At 39.4% G+C, this 21569-nt stretch overlaps 1 protein-coding gene across 6 annotated transcripts in view; it reads left to right on the top strand.

Annotated features, from left to right (window-relative positions):
- RALGPS2 (Ral GEF with PH domain and SH3 binding motif 2) overlaps positions 1-21569 on the top strand; it is a 619002-nt gene that overhangs the window by 241377 nt on the left and 356056 nt on the right. For all 6 annotated transcript variants that reach the window (XM_053693284.1, XM_053693289.1, XM_053693287.1 and 3 more), the window contains one exon: positions 12989-13039. In XM_053693284.1, the coding sequence (XP_053549259.1) occupies positions 12989-13039 (51 nt within the window). The remainder of the gene's footprint in view (positions 1-12988; positions 13040-21569) is intronic.

The raw sequence follows: 21569 nt of genomic DNA, 5'->3' as shown, positions 1-21569 counted from the left end.
GGCTTGAAAGAAATTATTGCTGACATTACTGGAGGTAAGGGTCATGCTCTACCTCAGGACAGGGCCAAATCAAAGGTCAAACAGTCTAATTTTCGTGCCTTTCGTAACTTCAAGGCAGGAGCAGCATCAACTTCCTCCGCTCCAAAACAGGAAGGACCTGTTGCTCGTTACAGACAGGGCTGGAAAGCTAACCAGCCCTGGAACAAGGGCAAGCAGGCCAGAAAGCCTTCTTCTGCCCCTAAGACAGCATGAAGAGAGGGCCCCCGATCCGGAAACGGATCTAGTGGGGGGCAGACTATCTCTCTTCGCCCAGGCTTGGGCAAGAGATGTCCAGGATCCGTGGCGTTGGAGATCATATCTCAGGGATATCTTCTGGACTTCAAAGCTTCTCCTTCACAAGGGAGATTTCATCTTTCAAGGTTATCAGCAAACCAAATAAAGAAAGAGGCATTTCTACGCTGTGTGCAAGACCTCTTAGTAATGAGGGTGATCCACGGATGGAACAAGGGCAAGGGTTTTACTCAAATCTGTTTGTGGTTCCCAAGAAAGAGGGAACCTTCAGACCAATCTTGGACCTAAAAATCTTAAACAAATTCCTAAGAGTTCCATCATTCAAAATGGAAACTATTCGAACCATCCTACCCATGATCCAAGAGGGTTAATACATGACCACAGTAGATTTAAAGGATGCCTACCTTCATATACCGATTCACAAAGATCATTATCGGTACCTAAGATTTGCCTTTCTAAACAGGCATTACCAGTTTGTAGCTCTTCCCTTCGGGTTAGCTACGGCCACGAGAATTTTTACAAAGGTTCTGGGCTCACTCCTAGCGGTGCTAAGGCCGCGAGGCATAGCGGTGGCGCCGTACCTAGACGACATTCTGATACAAGCGTCAAGCTTTCAAATGGCCAAGTCTCATACAGAGATAGTTCTGGCATTTCTGAGGTCGCATGGGTGGAAGGTGAACGTGGAAAAGAGTTCTCTATCACCACTCACAAGAGTCTCCTTCCTAGGGACTCTGATAGATTCTGTAGAAATGAAAATTTACCTGACAGAGGCCAGGTTATCAAAACTCTTAAATGCTTGCCGTGTCCTTCATTCCATTCCACGCCCGTCAGTAGCTCAGTGCATGGAAGTAATGGGCTTAATGGTAGCGGCAATGGATATAGTACCATTTGCGTGCCTGCATCTCAGACCCCTGCAATTATTCATGCTAAGTCAGTGGAATGGGGATTACTCAGATTTGTCCCCTCTACTAAATCTGGATCAAGAGACCAGAGATTCTCTTCTCTGGTGGCTTTCTCGGGTCCACCTGTCCAAGGGGATGACCTTTCGCAGGCCACATTGGACAATTGTAACAACAGATGCCAGCCTTCTAGGTTGGGGCGCAGTCTGGAACTCCCTGAAGGCTCAGGGATTATGGACTCAGGAGGAGAAACTCCTCCCAATAAATATTCTGGAGTTGAGAGCAATATTCAATGCTCTTCTAGCTTTGCCTCAGTTAACAACACTGAGGTTCATCAGATTTCAGTCGGACAACATCACGACTGTGGCTTACATCAACCATCAAGGGGGAACCAGGAGTTCCCTAGCGATGTTGGAAGTCTCAAAGATAATTCGCTGGGCAGAGTCTCACTCTTGCCACCTGTCAGCGATCTACATCCCAGGCATGGAGAACTGGGAGGCGGATTTTCTAAGTCGCCAGACTTTTCATCCGGGGGAGTGGGAACTTCATCCGGAGGTCTTCGCTCAACTGATTCATAGTTGGGGCAAACCAGATCTGGATCTCATGGCGTCTCGCCAGAACGGCAAGCTTCCTTGTTACGGATCCAGGTCCAGTGACCCGGGAGCGGCGCTGATAGATGCTCTGACAGCCCCTTGGGTCTTCAACATGGCTTATGTGTTTCCACCATTTCCGATGCTACCTCGACTGATTGCCAAGATCAAACAGGAGAGAGCATCGGTGATTCTGATAGCGCCTGCGTGGCCACGCAGGACCTGGTATGCAGACCTAGTGGACATGTCGTCCTGTCCACCATGGTCTCTACCTCTGAGGCAGGACCTTCTAATACAAGGTCCTTTGAAACATCCAAATCTAATTTCTCTGAGGCTGACTGCATGGAGATTGAACGCTTGATCCTATCAAAGTGTGGCTTCTCGGATTCAGTTATTGATACCTTAATACAGGCACGGAAGCCTGTTACCAGAAAAATTTACCATAAGATATGGCGTCAATATTTATATTGGTGCGAATCCAAGGGTTACTCATGGAGTAAGGTTAGGATTCCTAGGATATTGTCCTTTCTACAAGAGGGTTTAGAAAAGGGCTTATCTGCTAGTTCGTTAAAGGGACAGATTTCTGCTCTGTCTATTCTCTTACACAAACGTCTGGCAGAAGTTCCAGACGTCCAGGCTTTTTGTCAGGCTTTGGCTAGGATTAAGCCTTTGTTTAAGACTGTTGCTCCTCCGTGGAGCTTAAACTTGGTTCTTAAAGTTCTTCAAGGGGTTCCGTTTGAACCCCTTCATTCCATTGATATTAAGCTTTTATCTTGGAAAGTTCTGTTTTTGATGGCTATTTCCTCGGCTCGAAGAGTCTCTGAGTTATCGGCCTTACATTGTGATTCTCCTTATCTGATTTTCCATTCAGACAAGGTAGTTCTGCGTACTAAACCTGGGTTTTTACCTAAGGTAGTTTCTAACAGGAATATCAATCAGGAGATTGTTGTTCCATCTTTATGTCCTAATCCTTCTTCAAAGAAGGAACGACTTTTACATAATCTGGACGTAGTCCGTGCCCTGAAGTTCTATTTACAGGCAACTAAAGATTTTCGTCAAACTTCTTCCCTGTTTGTCGTGTACTCTGGTCAGAGCAGAGGTCAAAAAGCTTCGGCAACCTCTCTCTCCTTCTGGCTTCGTAGCATAATACGTTTAGCCTATGAGACTGCTGGACAGCAGCCCCCTGAAAGAATTACAGCTCATTCCACTAGAGCTGTGGCTTCCACCTGGGCCTTTAAGAATGAGGCCTCTGTTGAACAGATTTGCAAGGCTGCTACTTGGTCTTCACTTTACACTTTTTCAAAATGTTACAAATTTGACACTTTTGCTTCTTCGGAGGCTGTTTTTGGGAGAAAGGTTCTACAGGCAGTGGTTCCTTCCATTTAAGTTCCTGCCTTGTCCCTCCCATCATCCGTGTACTTTGGCTTTGGTATTGGTATCCCATAAGTAATGGATGACCCGTGGACTGAATACACTTAACAAGAGAAAACATAATTTATGCTTACCCTGTCTTTTTAAGGCAGATCTAAATTTTAATTAAAACTCCAGTCACCACTGCACCCTATGGTTTCTCCTTTCTTGTCTTGTTTCGGTCGAATGACTGGATATGACATGTGAGGGGAGGAGCTATGTGGCGGCTCTGCTTGGGTGATCCTCTTGCAACTTCCTGTTGGGAAGGGAATATATCCCATAAGTAATGGATGACCCGTGGACTGAATACACTACAAGAGAAATAAATTTATCAGGTAAGCATAAATTATGTTATTACCCATTCCCCAGTTTTGCATAACCAACACAGTTATAATAATATACTTTTAACCTCTGTGATTATCTTGTATCTAAGCCTCTGCAAACTGCCCCTTTTTTTCAGTTCTTTTGACAGACTTGCAGTTTTGCCAATCAGTGCCTGCTCCCAGATAACTTCACCTGCACGAGCACAGTGTTATCTATATGAAATAAGTGAACTAACACCCTCTAGTTGTGAAAAACTATTAAAATGCATTCTGAAAAGAGGTGGCCTTCAAGGTCTAAGAAATTAGCATATGAACCTCCTAGGTTAAGCTTTCAACTAAGAATACCAAGAGAACAAAGCAAAATTGGTGATAAAAGTAAATTGGAAAATTGTTTAAAATGACATGCTCTATCTGAATCATGAAAGTTTATTTTGGCATAGACTGTCCCTTTAAACAAATTTCTCAGTGTCCCTTTCTTCAAGATGGAGACGATAAGGTCCATCCTTCCTTTATTTCAGGAAGGCCAGTATATGACCACTATAGATCTGAAGGACGCTTACCTTCATGTTCTAATCCACAGGGAACACTTTCAGTTCCTAAAGTTTGCATTCCTGGACCAGCACTTCCAGTTCATTGCCCTTCTGTTTGGCCTAGCTACTGCTCCAAGAATCCTTACAAATGTTCTGGGGGCTCTTCTAGCCATTGCCAGAACTCAGGGTTTTACAGTAGCCCCATACTTGGATGATATTCTAGTGCACGCACCATCTTTTCGTCTTATGGAAGAATACTCAGAGTCCCTTCTCAGTCTTCTTCGATCACATGGATGGAACATAAACTTGAAAAAGAGTTCTCTTATCCCAAGTACCAGGGGGGAATTCCTGGGTACTATAATAGACTCCATATCCATGAGGATATTTCTAACAGACCAGAAACGTTGCAAACTAACTTCGGCATGTCTTGCCCTCCGGGCTTCCTTTGAGTCTCTCTGTGGCTCAATGTATGGAGGTGATTGGTCTCATGGTGTTCTGCATGGACATCATTCCTTTTGCCAGGTTCCGTCTCAGACCTTTACAACTCTGCATGCTGAGACAGTGGAACGGCAATCATTCTGATCTGTTTCTACAGATTGTATTAGACAGCCGGTCGAGAGAATCGCTCTCTTGGTGGCTATGTCCAGATCATCTGTCCCGAGGGACGTGCTTCTTAAGACCATCCTGGGAGATTGTGACTACAGACACAAGCCTATCCAGATGGGGAGCTGCTTGGGGTGCCAGGAAGGCACAGGGGTTGTGGACAACCCCCCCTGAAGAAGCATTATGTGAAATGCGCGTCAGGGGCACTGTTCACGAGGTCATAGTACCTCTCTGTTTTTAAACGCTTGCTCATTCAGACACTGATACTAGTTGGTTATTTATAGATCGAACTCAGCTCAGGATAATGTTAAATCAGTCTCCGATATAGTAGAGACTTTTCTTTCATGTAATTAGCAAGAGTCCATGAGCTAGTGATGTATGGGATATACATTCCTACCAGGAGGGGCATAGTTTCCCAAACCTTAAAATGCCTATAAATACACCCCTCACCACACCCACAATTCAGTTTTACAAACTTTGCCTCCCATGGAGGTGGTGAAGTAAGTTTGTGCTAGATTCTACGTTGATATGCGCTTCGCAGCAGGCTGAAGCCCGGTTTTCCTCTCAGAGTGCAGTGAATGTCACAGGGATGTGAAGAGAGTATTGCCTATTTGAATACAATGGTCTTCCTCTAGGGGATCTATTTCATAGGTTCTCTGTTATCGGTCGTAGAGATTTCTTCTCCTACCTCCCTTTTCAGATCGACGATATACTCTTATATACCATTACCTCTACTGATTCTCGTTTCAGTACTGGTTTGGCTATCTACTTTATGTAGATGAGTGTCTTGGGGTAAGTAAGTCTTATTTTATTTGTGACACTCTAAGCTATGGTTGGGCACTTTATATGTAAAGTTCTAAATATATGTGTTTAAACTTATATTTGCCATGATTCAGGATAATCAGTATTCCTTCATTCAGACTGTCAATTTCATTATTTGGGATAATACATATGAATACATTTTTTTTTTTCTTACCTTGAAAATTTTCAATTGACTTTTTTTCCCTACGGGCTGTTAGGCTCGCGGGGGCAGAAAATGCTTCAATTTATTGCGTCATTTTTGGCGCAAAATTTTGTCATTGTTGGCGCCGGAAGTTTGTTCATAGTTACGTCATTTTTTGACGCATGTGTGTTGAGACGTTTTTTTGCGCCAAAAAATGTGGGCGTCGTTTTCGGCGTCAGAGGATGTGGCGTCATACCTGGCGCCAAAAAATATGGGCGTTGTACTTGGCGCCAATAATGTGGGCGTCATACTTGGCGCCAAAAATGTGGGCGTCATACTTGTTTCACTTTTTCTCACATTATTTAAGTCTCACTTTTTTGTTGCTTCTGGTTTCTAGAGGCTTGTTTATTTTGCATTTTTTCCCATTCCTGAAACTGTCATTTAAGGAATTTGATAATTTTGCTTTATATGTTGTTGTTTTTTATTACATATTGCAAGATATTCAAACACTGTTCCTGCATCAAGAAATGCTGAGGGATTCCTGTTGACTGATATCAGTCCTACCAAAGCTAAGTTCATTTATTTTAGTGTTATGAATGTTTATCTTTAGCTATGGTTTGTAATAAGTTATCATGATAAACTTTTACATTCAGAATCCATTAGTATTTATGCTTTATATATTGCTATTCTTTTTATATCTTATGTAAAGATATACTTAGAAATTTATAAGAATATTTTTCTGATTCTATATTAAAGGCTTTGTCTGACATCCCGCCTTCTAATAACATTTTTAGGTCTTTTTCAAACTTCTTTTTTAGTTGATGAAGTTTAAAATGACCAACAACATAATGAATTATCCTTCTCTGATGGTGTTTTTTTCTCATTCAGAATTTTTCTTCATCAGATATTGACACTAACAAATCTACTTTTTTATTTTTTAATAGAGTACATTTGTTGTTTGTTCAAAAGTTGTTGATTATTTTGGATTTTGAGGTAACTAATTCTTTTGATTTTCAAAACTAGCTAACATTTAAATTCTGCTTATTTATCTTCTGTGGTTTCTTCAGAGGTTTTTTTCCAGTTCCTGATACTAGGGAATGGAATAGGCTGAGAATTTTCTTTTAGTCCTTCTTTAAGGTTTTTAAATTGTATTCTTTACCGGCAGTTAGTTTTCAGTTTTGAGGAAAAATTCCCCAAGTTAATGGGGCTATCTCTACTCTTGCTAAATATACTATTATTCTTATAGCAAATAGTATTTATTTTTTTCTTTCAGATGGTCGTATCTTATTTAAGGAAAATTATTTTCAGGTACTTTTCTTAGACCTGTAATTTATTTGGCTGATGTTGCAATTGCTTCATCTTTCTGGTTGGATACTTTAAGATCAAGTATCGGATTATGATATGTTCAGCATTGTTAAAAGGACAAAATCTACTACTTATTTGAAGTTCAGACTAAGTGCTATTGCATTGTCTTGTTATCTTGCATTTGTTGATTGTGCAAGTCCAGTGTGTTGACTGGTCCTTTAACTTGATTAACATGCTAATAATTTCATTTGTGTTGTCATTTTATTAAATATTTTCGCAAATAAAGTTTAATCTATGTCTTTAGCTATTTTAGCTAGAAGAACTTTGTGATTTCAATCTTGGAATGCTAATTTGATTTCTAAAATCCATGTTTCTTTTTTTCCAAGATAATCAATTATTTGGTTCATAATTGGATTCAATTCTTTAACTGTTACTCTGGGCTTCAAGATTGAGTTCTAAGACTAAAACTTTAAGCTTATATTAGTTTTCTGTTCTTACTAAGGAACGGAATCCTGAATTCTTCCCCAAGTAACATGTTTATAATTGGAGGGTTTTTTTTCCATTCAATTAAGCCTTTTAAAAGTTCAAAGTCAGCTCCCCAAATTTGCATGTAGGTGCGGTTCTTATTCCAGCTTGGCTGGTAAGGGGCAGGTTAAGACTTTTTTGAAATTTGTTTGGTTCTATTCGGTCCAAACTTCTTAGACTTTGGGTACAGAATAGGTTTCAGAGTAAAACCGTCTGTGAGAAGTCTTTTTTTTCTCTATCATATTCCAGTAAGACAAACACTTTCCTGAAGTGTGTTTCAGACCTATATGTTTTGGGTACTGGTGAAGTGCGGTTGGTCACCCGTTGGGGCTCAAGCGCTGCTCAGACCTGGAGTTTTCTGGGGTATTTATTCCAGTTTCATTTTAGGATCTAGGTTTTGGGGTTTTATTCAAGACTATTCATTGTTCCAAAGATAGAAAATCTTTTTGTACTGTCATATAAGTGTACCATCTTTTAGAATGGTGTTTATATGGTCTATTCTGCCTTTTTGGTCAGTGATGGCATTATTTGTTTACAATAGATGCATATCTTCATTTTCTGTTTTCATTCAGATTATTTTTATTTTCTGAGATTATCTTTTTTGACAAGCATTACCAATTTTTTGCTTTTCCTTCTGGTCTAGCGACAGCTCTAAGAATCTTTTCAAGGTTCTCAGTGTTCCTTATTTGGACGGTATCGTGGTACTGGCTCAGTCTTTTAGTTCTGCGGAATCTCATAAGATTCAACTTTGTTGTTTCTTCAAGACATGGGTAGAGGATCTTTTTATCAAAAGCTCCTTTGATTTCTCACACAAGGGTCACCTTTTTAGGTTTCCAGATAGATTGTGTCAATGTTTTTGTCTCTAACAGACAAGTGACAAGTTTATTGGGTTCCGTTTTTCGGAACCTTCAGTCTCTATTATTTCCTTCAAGTTGCTATATATGCATGGAAGTTTTAGGTTTCATGGCTGCAGCATTGGATTCGATTCTCTTTGCTCATTTCATAGGAAACCTTTCCAGTTTTTTATGCTGAATAATGGTGCAGGGATTCTAGGATATCACTTTTTATATCTTTGAATCCTAATGTTTAACTATCTTTGATTCGGTGGTTAAGATCACCATCATTTAGTTCTACAGGTCTCTTCGGTTCTTTTAACCTGGACCATGATCTCTATAGATGCAAGTCTTTTAGGTTGGGAGGCTATCTGAGGATCTCTGTCAGCACAAGGGTTTTGGAAATCTCAGGAGGCGAGATTACCATTTGATATTTTGGAACTCTGTGCATTCTTAGAGTTCTTCAGTTTGGTTTCTTTTTGAAGAAGAGACGTTTTTTCAGACAGACAATGTCACAACTGTGGCGTATGTCAATCATCAGGGTGGGACTATCAGTCTTTAGGCTGTGACAGAAGTATCTCGGATATTTGCTTGGGCTAAATCCAGCTCCTATCTAATTTCTGTGGTCTTTTTTTCCCAGGTATAGACAATTGGGAAGCGGATTATCTCTGTTAATCAAGCTTTACATCTGGGAGAATGGTCTCTTTACCCAGATATGTTTTTCAATTTTTCAGATGTGAGGGCTTACAGAAATAGATCTGATGGCATCTCATCTAAACAAGGAACTTCCCAGGGGCCTATTCAGGTCCTGTGATCCTCAGGCGGAAGTAGTGTATGCATTAACACTTCCTTGGAATTATCAATCTGCCTATATTTTTTTTTCATCTCTGGTTCTTCTTTTTAGAGTGATTTTCTAAATCATCAGAGACCAATCTTTGGTGTGGCTGGTGGCTCCAGCATGGCCACACAGGTTTTGGTATATGGTTCTTGTTCGGATGTCCAGTTGCCAATCTTGGTTACTTCCATTAAGGCCAGACCTTATATCTTAACATTCGTTTTTTTCATCAGGAATTAAAAATTATTAATTTGATGGTATGAAAATTTAACGTTTGGTACTTAGTCATAGACGTTTCTCTGACTCAGTGATTAATACTATGTTTCAGGCTCGTAAATCTGTGTCTAGTAGGATTTATTATCGAGTTTGGAAGATTTACATCTCATGATGCTCTTCTTATGAATTCTCTTGGCATTCTTTTAGAATTCCTAGGTTTTTATAGTTTCTTCATAAGGTTTTGTCTGCATGTTCCTTGAAAGGACAAATCTGCTTTTTCTGTGCTGTTTCACAGTAAGAATTGCTAAATCTTTCTGATATTCATTGTTTTGTTCAGGCTTTGGTTCGTATCAAGCCTGTCATTTAAGCCAATTTCTCCTCCTTGGATTCTTATTTTGATTCTGAAGGCTTTACAGGCTCTTCTGTTTGAGCATATGCTTTGGACATTAATTACTTTCATGGAAAGTATTGTTCTTTTTAGACATCTCTTCAGTTTTTTGAATTATCTGTTCTTTCTTGTGAATCTCCTTTTTCTGATTTTTCATCAGGATAAGGTGGTTTTTGCTGTCCTCATTTCAATTTTTTCCTAAAGTTGTGAATTCTAACAACATTAGTAGAGGAATTATTGTCCCTTCCTTGTGTCCTAATCCTAAGAATTCTTTGGTAAGATTCTTACATTCTTTGGATGTGGTAAGAGTTTAGAAATATTATGTTGAAGCTACTCAGATTTCAGACAGACTTCTAGTCTATTTGTTATCTTTTCTGGTTTTAGGAAAGGTCAGAAGGCTTCTGCCTTTTCTTTGGCATCTTGGTTAAAGCTTTTGATTCATCATGCTTATTTGGAGTCTGGTTAATCCCCGCCTCTGAGGATTATGGCTCATTCTTCTAGGTCAGTTTCTACTTCCTGAACTTTTAAGAATGAAGCTTCTGTTGATCAGATTTGCAAAGCAATGACTTGGTCTTCTTTGCATACTTTTACTAAATTCTACCATTTTGATGTTTTCTCTTCTTCAGAAGCAGTTTTTGGTAGAATAGTACTTCAGGCAGCTGTTTCAGTTTGATTCTTCTGCTTATAACTTTAGTTTTTTTCATTGTAAAAATTGAAACTTTTGATTTGGGTAGTGGATTAATTTTTTCAGCGGAATTGGCTGTCTTTATTTTATCCCTCCCTCTCTAGTGACTCTTGCGTGGAAGTTCCACATCTTGGGTATCTGCTATCCCATACGTCACTAGCTCATGGACTCTTGCTAATTACATGAAAGAAAACATAATTTATGTAAGAACTTACCTGATAAATTCATTTCTTTCATATTAGCAAGAGTCCATGAGGCCCACCCTTTTTGTGGTGGTTATGATTTTTTTGTATAAAGCATCCTTATTACTTATTTTTTATGCTTTCGCTCCTTTCTTATCACCCCACTTCTTGGCTATTGGTTAAACTGAATTGTGGGTGTGGTGAGGGGTGTATTTATAGGCATTTTAAGGTTTGGGAAACTTTGCCCCTCCTGGTAGGAATGTATATCCCATACGTCACTAGCTCATGGACTCTTGCTAATATGAAAGAAATGAATTTATCAGGTAAGTTCTTACATAAATTATGTTTTTCAGCTCAGCTTCTTGTTATTGCAGCAATCTAGCCAGTGTAATGTTAATTCAGCCTCCGCTATAGAAGAGGCTTTTTTAGGAGGGCAATACTTAGCTTCCATCTGGTTAATGCTACATTTAAAAGTAATAGTGTTTCAAGTATCTCAATAATATGTATCAGAGACAACAGATATACTTAGCGTTGTAGCTATCTCGCTAGTCACTTTGATAACTTACAGGGCTACGGTTTTTTATTATTTCATATGTGGTCTGAATAACCTTAATGATGCAATTTGCGCAAAAAGCCTAATGTGTTTATTTTGTGACCCTATTTCGAGATATATTATATATAGATAATACTTGAGACTCTTCTGTGTATTAACCTTTTGGGTACAGCCCAACAGTGAACATACCTAGGTAGTATATGTCTCCTATTGTCACACTTTTATGCATCCTGGCTAGCAATATATGTATATAATAACTTGAGCTAAATAAGTTACCACATTCATTATCCTGTAAATATTTATGATATTGCGATCTTGGATTCATACCTCACTTTAAGGGCAATTAATTTGTATATTTGGATTGCAATATAATCTCTTATAACAATGTTTTCGATTTGATATTTGGTAATCCATTACCACTAATGTCTGAGTTCTAGCTATTTTTAACCAGAGTGTGTGTGTGCGCGTGTGTACGAGTCCAGCTGGACTAATCTTTTGTCTCCAATGAAGTTTTTTTGAGTTTGAATGTTGCTGTTGAGACAATTTTATCACATATTTGATTCCATATACTAATGGGCTTGGTAATATAATCATTTAGAGACGGGCAGTCTTTGTTCTTTGTTTTGCAAACTCTGTTGCATTAGCTATACATATCAGTGTATATTATTACCTTAGCTCTTGAATTAAAGTGGTAGCCAATTTAAGCTGTAATATTTAACCCATTAATTCCTATTTACAAAATCCCATTTTTCCCTCAACCCCTTTCTTTAAATTACTATCCGGATGGGGAGCTGTTTGGGGTGCCTGGAAGTCACAGGGGTTGTGGACTCAGGAAGACTATTGGGAGCTAGCTAAATACATCGGGTGAGCCAATGACATACAGTATATGTGCAGCCACCAATCACAAGCTAGCTCTCAATAGTGTATTGCTGCTCCTCAGCCTACCTACGTATGCTTTTGACAAAGGATACCAAGAGGATGTAGTGCTTAGGAGCCGACCCTTTTCTGGAGCACTATATGGCAGCACTTTTGCAAGAATGTTATCCATTTGCAAGAGCACTAGATGGCAGCACTATTCCCTGCCATGTAGTGCTTCAGATGCCTACCTAGATATCTCTTCAACACAGAATATCATAGGAACTAAGCAAATTTGATAAGAGGTAAATTGGAAACCTTTTTAAAATGTATGTTCTGTCTTAATCACACAAAAAAACTTTGGGATTCATCTCTTTAAGTTTCATGACCTACTGACCTGGTTATATGCAAAGCATGTCTTGTTCTTTAAATATAGTCAGAATATTTACTTTTGAGATAGGTCATCCATGTAAATATTCTGTCTCATAGGCTGCTAAGGTTAAAGGGACAGTCAACACCAGCATTTTTGTTGTTTGTTTAAAAAGAAAGATAATTCCTTTATTACCCATTCCCCAGTTTTGCATAAGTCTCTTCAGACTGCCCCCTTATTTCAGTTCTTTTGACAGACTTGCATTTTAGTCAATCTGCTCACTCCCGGGTAACATTACGTGCATGAGCTCAATGTTATCTATATGAAACACATGAACTAATGCCCTCTAGTGGTCAAAATGCATTCAGCTTAGAGGCAGTCTTCAAGGTCTATGAAATTAGTATATGAACCTCCTAGGTTTAACTTTCAACTAAGAATACCAAGAGAACAAAGCAAACTTGGTGATAAAAGTAAATTGGGATGTTGTTTAAAATTACATGTCCTATTTAAATCATGAAAGGTTTTTTTTTTTTTTTTTTTTACTTGACTTTCCATTTACATAGGTCTGTTCTGATCACAGCCTGCTATGTGAATAATAAATAGGCTGTAACATAAATTGTCTGCTAAGGATGATTTTTTGTTTCTCTCGCAGGGTCAGATAACACTAATGGATGACCCCGTTTTTAAAGCTATTCAGCCAGAGGTGAGTAGTCCATGTCAAAACCGCTTTAAAGGGACATTGTACACTAGATTTTTCTTTGCATAAATGTTTTGTACATGATCCATTTATGTAGCCCATCTGGGAGTGTTTTTGTAACAATGTATTGTTTTGCTTATTTTTAAGTAACATTGTGCAGATTTTCAGACTCCTAAATGTTTTAGATGTATACTGATGTCTACAGATTCTTGCTTGCTCCTGTTTGTATAACCTGTCTTCTCATATGAAGAAGAGGGGGGAATGTGTGCTTTTCCTGCTTTCTCATCCCCTTTTAGTGTGTGTGCCAGCCTAACCTCATCAACAGTGCTAAACTGGGAGCTTCTAATTAAGTTTTTAAAAGGTTTTAAAATGGATTTTTAGATCAGTATCTGTGCATATTATTTTACATATTATTATAGTAGTATCTAGTACATGCAGTTAAAGGGACACTAAACCCATTTTTTTTTTTTCTTTCATGATTCCGATAGAGCGTGCAATTTTAAGCAACTTTCTAATTTACTGCTACTATTAATTTAGTTTCGTTCTCTTGGTATCTTTATTTGAAAAGCAGGAATGAAAGCTTAGGAACCTGCCCATTTTAGGTTCAGCACCTGGGTAGCACTTGCTGATTGGTGGTTTAATTTAACCACCAATTAATTAGCACTATCCAGGGTGCTCAACCAAAAACGGGCCGTCATCTAAAAGTTAATTCCTGCTTTTTCAAATAAAGATACCAAGAGAACAAAGAAAAATTGATAATACGAGTGAATGAGAAAGATTGCCTGCTCTATCCGAAACATAAAAGAGAGAATTTGGGTTTAGTATCCTTTAAATGAAAATTGGTGTATACTGTCCTTTTAATGGCTGTGAATTACCATAATTACTGACTGTTGTACATCATACACTCTTCAATACTTCATATGCAAAAACCTTAACTCTCATTTTCTGCCATTAACCTTAATTAAAAATGTCTTGGATCTCATTTTCTGATATTAACCATTATTAATACTATTGGTATATGCTTCTGTATTCATAAACACAAACAAGTTGCTGGCCATTACATAATCAAACTCTTACCCTTAGGAGTGTACCTGTAATTAGTGAAACTTTATCTAATCATGAGTATACTTTTTATCGATAATTTGTCTGTCATGTTTTATATCCCTTTAATCATATTCCAGTTGCGTTTACAGAATATATTTGCTTATAAACAGCTTTTATCAATTAAAGGGACATAAAACAGGTTGAGATCTGTGCATATCCTAAAATGGCTAATTAATTAAAAACAGTTTGCATAAAAAAATGTTTAAAAATTGCTGGCAAGTATTTTAAAATAATTTTCAAAAATAAGCAAAATTAATTACATAGCAAAGCTGCCTGGGGCAGACAACTCCCCCCCCCCCCCCTTATCAGTGTTTAGACACAGGCATTGTATTTCAATGAGTTCACAGCTTCTAGGCATGCTCCAGCAGATAATCCCTATGCACTTTTGTATTCTACCAAAACAACAATAGATATAGATAAAGCCATAACTTTTTTATGTTTCTTTAATGTAGAAGACCCCTAAATGAAAGTGTTTAAAGATAAATTCATATTAATAGTGTTGTCTCAAATGCACCCAAATAGGCACCTAAAAGTCAAAACTGAAATGTTAATTTTCATTTGTGTAGAAGCATTTTTGCAGTATATCTTCACCAGTGGTATAGGCGCATATACTGTACATGCATCGTTCAAACTTCATACCTGCTCAGAGAGTCATGCGATGGCTTGCATCATATAAATTGAATCACCACTGATACAAACCAATATTATTTCTATTCAAAATTGCATATTTCAGTTTTAGCTATTTGGTCCCTTTAAGTGGACTCTGTACTTTAAAAATGGTTTCTCCTTAAAGTCTTTCAATGACTTGTTATACGAGCTGTTGGGTATGCAATATGTGGAAAACTGCTTGCTTGGATTTTTTTGTATATGAATTGGCTGCTTTTGCTCTTGAAGCCACAATCCATTAAAGTAGACTGATGGTGCAGGGAGAGCAGACCTTTCTATTCACACATAATCTACATTTTCTCCAACATTGGTGTGTCCGGTCCACGGCGTCATCCTTACTTGTGGGATATCTCTTCCCCAACAGGAAATGGCAAAGAGTCCCAGCAAAGCTGGCCATATAGTCCCTCCTAGGCTCCGCCCACCCCAGTCATTCTCTTTGCTGTTGCACAGGCAACATCTCCACAGAGATGGTTAAGAGTTTTTTGGTGTTTAAATGTAGTTTTTATTCTTCTATCAAGTGTTTGTTATTTTAAAATAGTGCTGGTATGTACTATTTACTCTGAAACAGAAAAGGATGAAGATTTCTGTTTGTGAGAGGAATATGATTTTAGCAGACAGTAACTAAAATCGATTGCTGTTTCCACATAGGACTGTTGAGATGAAGTAACTTCAGTTGGGGGAAACAGTTAGCAGACTTTTCTGCTTAAGGTATGACTAGCCATATTTCTTTTTTTTTTTTTTTTTTTTTTTTAATAAAATTTTTTATTGAGACATTAAATGGAAATAACAGGAAATAAAGTATGTCCCAGCACGAGACAGACACAAAAGTAAATAACTGATACATATCACATTTGGAAGGTACATAAAAATTAAAACATTAGTGTGCCAGTATAGAATTAGTTATAATAGTATCTAGACAATAGGAGCTCAATATGTATATGATAGTAGAAGGCAATGACATGGAAGGTGTCTAGATCGAAAACAGAGGGATAACATTTGACAAAAGTTATAGTACCAGCTTTATGACCTTAAGTATGAAGTGCAAACAGTGAAAACAAAACATGTGTGACTGGAACATATGGAAATGAAGTCTCGATTTTATGATGATACAGATAACTAGTGGTCCCTACTCTCAGATAAGGAGCATTCTAGACACTGAAAATAATGAGGGGAAGGGAACTGGCTTCTATCAGGTCTCCCGTAGACCTGAGTGTATGGGGGGGAAGGGGATGCAGCGGGCAAGAGCCGCTCGTAATGGGGGGAAAAGGGAGGGGGAGAGGGGAGGGGGGGGGCGGAGTTAGGTAAGTTGTTATGAGAATACACATTACAGGACTATGTAATATGGAATGGGATTGGGTCTCAGGGCTTTTGAGTATGTCCCTGGATGACACCTCCGGTTTATTAAGACTAGGGTATGTGTAGGAAAGAATAAATTGCCAGAGAGGATACAAACAGGGGGGGGATATTTCTATAGATTCAAAAAGTTAGGGGCCACTATATGGACCCCTCTCCTGGGGAGGTGCCAACTATAGGCGATGCGGGTAAAAGGAGTTGGGATATGACCCGCAGGTAGTAATCGCCGGCGGGAAAGGAAGGAGAGGGGACCAATAGAGATGAGGGGTGTCCAAGGAAGCTATATCCTGAAAAAGCTAATATCTACAGCTGAATACATTGTTTGACTGTTTGGGTATGAATGTGTTATAAGCAATACACTTTACTAATCGGGATGAAGAGGTGGGATATAGATAAATAAATAAAATTACCCAATATAGGGCGCTTAAATGTACTAGAGAATTAAGTAGTAGCGTATATGGAGCAGGCGTGTGAGAATGTTATTTGGACATTTCAACTATAATGCTTAACTAAGAGATAGCTAGAAATTCAACTCCACAATGTGATACAACAGGTATCATAAGAAAGACTCATAGTCAGAGGAGATGATATTGAACTAGGCCACCTGTAGGGATAGTAAGTAAAGAAGAGTCACCTATAATATAAGACATTATCACGCTTGAAAGTGAAATTTAACCACGTACAGTATGACAAATTAGGGCTTTATATATAAGCCTTTAATAAGGCCATCCATTAAAAAAGAACTGCAGCATGTAATAAGCATGTCTTTGGGCTGTTAAGTGTTGTCTGCTAATATACAAGTGCACCAGCATCTGTTAACAAATTATGGGGTATGGCCAAATAAAATGTCCAATAGGTCTGTAATATAAATGCATGGCTCTGATGCATATCAGGTAATTTCATTCAGGTCTATGTGAACTCAAAGGCCCCCCTATTCTTGTCCATTAAAGAAATAGATAGAGTAAATATGTCTGAATAAACCCTAATATCTCTAGCAGTGTATATTGTTTGATAGCATGTGTATGAGTGTGTTATAGGCTATATATTTTGCTAGTTAGGGAGAGGCTGCAATATACATATATACATATACATATATATAAAGACACTGTTACCTTACATAGGGCACCTAGGGGTTTAGAGTAATTAGGTAATAGCGCAGATGCACCAGACATATGATAGTATTAACTGGACAATGAAACTAAAATGGCTAAATTAGAGATAACCAGGGTATCCGGAAACCTAATCATCTATTTTTTATACTATGATGCAACAGGTATCATATTATCTCAATGTCAGTTCGGGTGAGCACTAAACAAGAAAAACAGACAAAACAGCAACAACAACAAAAAAAAAAAACAACAAAAAAAAAAAAAAAAAAAAACAGTGCAATTAGCATAAACCTATAGAACAATTAAATCTCTAAGACAGCTCTACATTCACATCTATAGAGGAGAACATGCAGGTTTACAAAAAGCTGTGACTAGCTCATAAGAGACATACTGAAAATTGGAGTATATTGCTATTAATGACACTCCTGTAAATTCGTTGAGGCTACATAACCTCTTCAGACATAGGGCAAATATTATAAACATAACAAGCAAAACCTGTAAGTACTTGTGAATCGTAGAGGACATAGTGTAGATCTCTAGTGTTCAGAGTGGTGACTCGTCATCCAGAGGGGAGTCCATTATAAAATGGCAATCTAGATTATTCCTCTGGCAGAATAAGATAAGTGGAATACATTAATACAAAGAGTCCTCCACTAACTAGTCCTATTCTGACAGTCAGGAGAGATTTACCCAACGCCTAACTTGACCAGGCATTGATGGAACCTCCACAGTAGTATCGAGACCAGCTGGATCCCAATTGACGGTAATACTGACGATGCCATGTCTCCCACATGCGCAGGGGATCTGAGGCAGGCTGCGGTACAACGGGATCCAGCGGAGTCGAAGATGTTGTGAGCCCCCAACCCCCTGAAGCATGCAAAGGCTGAGGGCCTGTCTGGGCACAATTCAAAGTCACAAAGAGTCTGGTACGTGTGGCTATCGGCTAGAGGTCCTGAAGTGTTGCGGCTGGTTGTTAGTAGAGCTGTCAGCTTGCCGGCAGGCCGCGCTGTAGTTGGTGGGTATTCTATCTCGGGGCAGGTTGCGAGCGATCGCTTGTCTTCTGTAGAGCCCTCTGTCAGATGTACCTCCGTAATGAGCTGCGGTGTCCTGTCTCTGTCCACTAGCACACCCCTATCCAGCTTCCTCAGTACTGGACCGGTCTCGGCAGAAGGACTCCTCTTAGCGGGCGTACGTATAGCCTGGGTAGTGTAATCTATGTCGGTCAGAGGCGTTAGCAGGGCTAGTGTTGGCACTCCGTTCTTAGGCTGTGCAGGTTCGTCACAGTCAATAGTATCGATGGAAGCCGCCATTTTAAGTGCAGGCGTGCTCTTTTCTCTGAACTGCTCCTTAAGCGTGTGCTGCAGATTAAAGAAATGGTGGTCAAGTTTCTGCATCAGCATCTCAAACGATGACTGTATTAGATCCACACAGTCTGCCATAACCAGAGGAGCAGTATAAAGCCCAAAGTAGAGTTGTAGATAAGCAATTATCCAGCGATCTCTGCTGCCACGTGAGAGGTCAGATAGTTGTTGCTCTGCTAAAACCTTAAAAGATGTTTAAGATCGTATTTCCATACAGATTGTAGAATAGTACTTTCCTCCCCATATAAAAGAAGCTCAAGAGTTAAGTTAATGGATGTAGAATCAGGTTATATTATTTTGTTATGCTGTTTTGGCAGCAGAGCTGCAGACAAACACGTCTGCTCCCTCTGCTAGTTGGCTCCGCCCCCCCGACTAGCCATATTTCTAACAAGACCATGTAATGCTGGAAGGCTGTCATTTCCCCTCATGGGGACCGGTAAGCCATTTTCTTAGTCAAACAAACAGAATAAAGGGCTTAATATGGGCTAAAAAACTGGTAGACATTTTTATGGGCTAAATAGATTGCTTTATTTGGGCATTTTATTCATATTTATGCTGACAATTCGCATTTATAAACTTGGGGAACGTTTATTAAACGGCAGGCACTGTTAGACACCTTTTCCAGTCAGGGGGCCTTCCTAGTTGTAGACTGAGCCTCATTTTCGCGCCATTACTGCGCAGTTGTTTTTTGAGAACAGGGCATGCAGATGCATGTGTGAGGATCTGAAATTTGCTGGAAAAGCTTCTAGAAGGCGTCAATTGGTATCGTATTCCCCTCTGGGCTTGGTTGGGTCTCAGCAAAAGCTATAGCTGGGACTGTATAGGGGTTAAATTTGTAAACGGCTCCGGTTCCGTTATTTTAAGGGTTAAAGCTCTGAAATTTGGTGTGCAATACTCTTAATGCTTTAAGACACTGTGGTGAAATTTTGGTAATTTTTGAACAATTCCTTCATACTTTTTCACATATTCAGTAATAAAGTGTTTTCTGTTTAAAATTTAAAGAGACAGTAACGGTTTTGTTTTAAAACGTTTTTTGTGCTTTGTTGACAAGTTTAAGCCTGTTTAACATGTCTGTGCCTTCGGATAAGCTATGTTCTATATGTATGAAAGCCAATGTGTCTCCCCATTTAAATTTATGTGATAATTGTGCCATAGCGTCCAAACAAAGTAAGGACAGTACTGCCACAGATAATGAAATTGCCCAAGATGATTCCTCAGATGAGGGGAGTAAACATACTACATCATCTCCTACTGTGTCTACACCAGTTTTGCCCACACAGGAGGCCCCTAGTACATCTAGTGCGCCAATACTTATTACCATGCAACAATTAACGGCTGTAATGGATAACTCCATAGCAAATATTTTATCCAAAATGCCTACTTATCAGAGAAAGCGCGACTGCTCTGTTTTAAACACTGAAGAGCAGGAGGGCACTGATGATAATTGTTCTGTCATACCCTCACACCAATCTGAAGGGGCCATGAGGGAGGTTTTGTCAGATGGGGAAATTTCAGATTCAGGAAAAATTTCTCAACAAGCTGAACCTGATGTTGTGACATTTAAATTTAAAGTAGAACATCTCCGCGCACTGCTTAAGGAGGTGTTATCTACTCTGGATGATTGTGACAACTTGGTCATTCCAGAGAAATTATGCAAGATGGACAAGTTCCTAGAGGTTCCGGTGCACCCCGACGCTTTTCCTATACCCAAGCGGGTGGCGGACATAGTAAATAAGGAGTGGGAAAAGCCCGGCATACCTTTTGTTCCCCCCCCCCCTATATTTAAGAAATTATTTCCTATGGCCGACCCCAGAAAGGACTTATGACAGACAGTCCCTAAGGTCGAGGGGGCAGTTTCTACTCTAAACAAACGCACTACTATTCCTATCGAAGATAGTTGTGCTTTCAAAGATCCTATGGATAAAAAATTGGAGGGTTTGCTTAAAGATTTTTGTACTGCAAGGTTACCTTCTACAACCCATTTCGTGCATTGTTCCTGTCACTACAGCAGCGTGGTTCTGTTTCGAGGAACTAGAAAACTCGCTTAGTAAAGAGACTCCATATGAGGAGGTTATGGACAGAGTTCACGCACTTAAGTTGGCTAACTCTTTTATTTTAGATGCCGCTTTGCAATTAGCTAGATTAGCGGCGAAAAATTCAGGGTTTGCTATCGTGGCGCGCAGAGCGCTTTGGCTAAAGTCTTGGTCAGCGGATGTGTCATCCAAGACAAAATTGCTTAACATCCCTTTCAAAGGTAAAACTCTATTTGGACCAGAATTGAAAGAGATTATTTCAGACATCACTGGGGGAAAGGGCCACGCCCTTCCACAAGATAGGCCTTTCAAGGCCAAAAATAAGTCTAATTTTCGTTCCTTTCGCAATTTCAGGAACGGACCGGCCTCTAATTCTGCATCCTCTAAACAAGAGGGTAATGCCTCACAACCCAAACCAGCCTGGAAAACGATGCAAGGCTGGAACAAGGGTAAGCAGGCCAAGAAGCCTGCCGCTGCTAACAAAACAGCATGAAGGAGTGGCCCCCGATCCGGGACCGGATCTAGTGGGGGGCAGACTCTCTCTCTTTGCTCAGGCTTGGGCAAGAGATGTTCAGGATCCCTGGGCGCTAGAAATAGTTTCTCAGGGTTATCTCCTGGAATTCAGGGAACTACCCCGAAGGGGAAGGTTCCACATGTCTCACTTATCCTCAAACCAAATAAAGAGACAGGCGTTCTTACATTGTGTAGAAGACCTGTTAAAGATGGGAGTGATACACCCAGTTCCAATAAAGGAACAAGGAATGGGTTTTTATTCCAATCTGTTCGTAGTTCCCAAAAAAGAGGGAACTTTCAGACCAATTTTGGATTTGAAGATCCTAAACAAATTTCTCAGGGTACCATCGTTCAAGATGGAAACCATTCGAACGATTCTACCCACTATCCAGGAAAG

This window comes from Bombina bombina, chromosome 10, assembly GCF_027579735.1.
Source record: "Bombina bombina isolate aBomBom1 chromosome 10, aBomBom1.pri, whole genome shotgun sequence".
In the NCBI taxonomy this organism is placed as follows: domain Eukaryota; kingdom Metazoa; phylum Chordata; class Amphibia; order Anura; family Bombinatoridae; genus Bombina; species Bombina bombina.
Note: the sequence above shows the minus strand (reverse complement) of the source record. Positions and strands in the feature narration are given on the sequence as shown.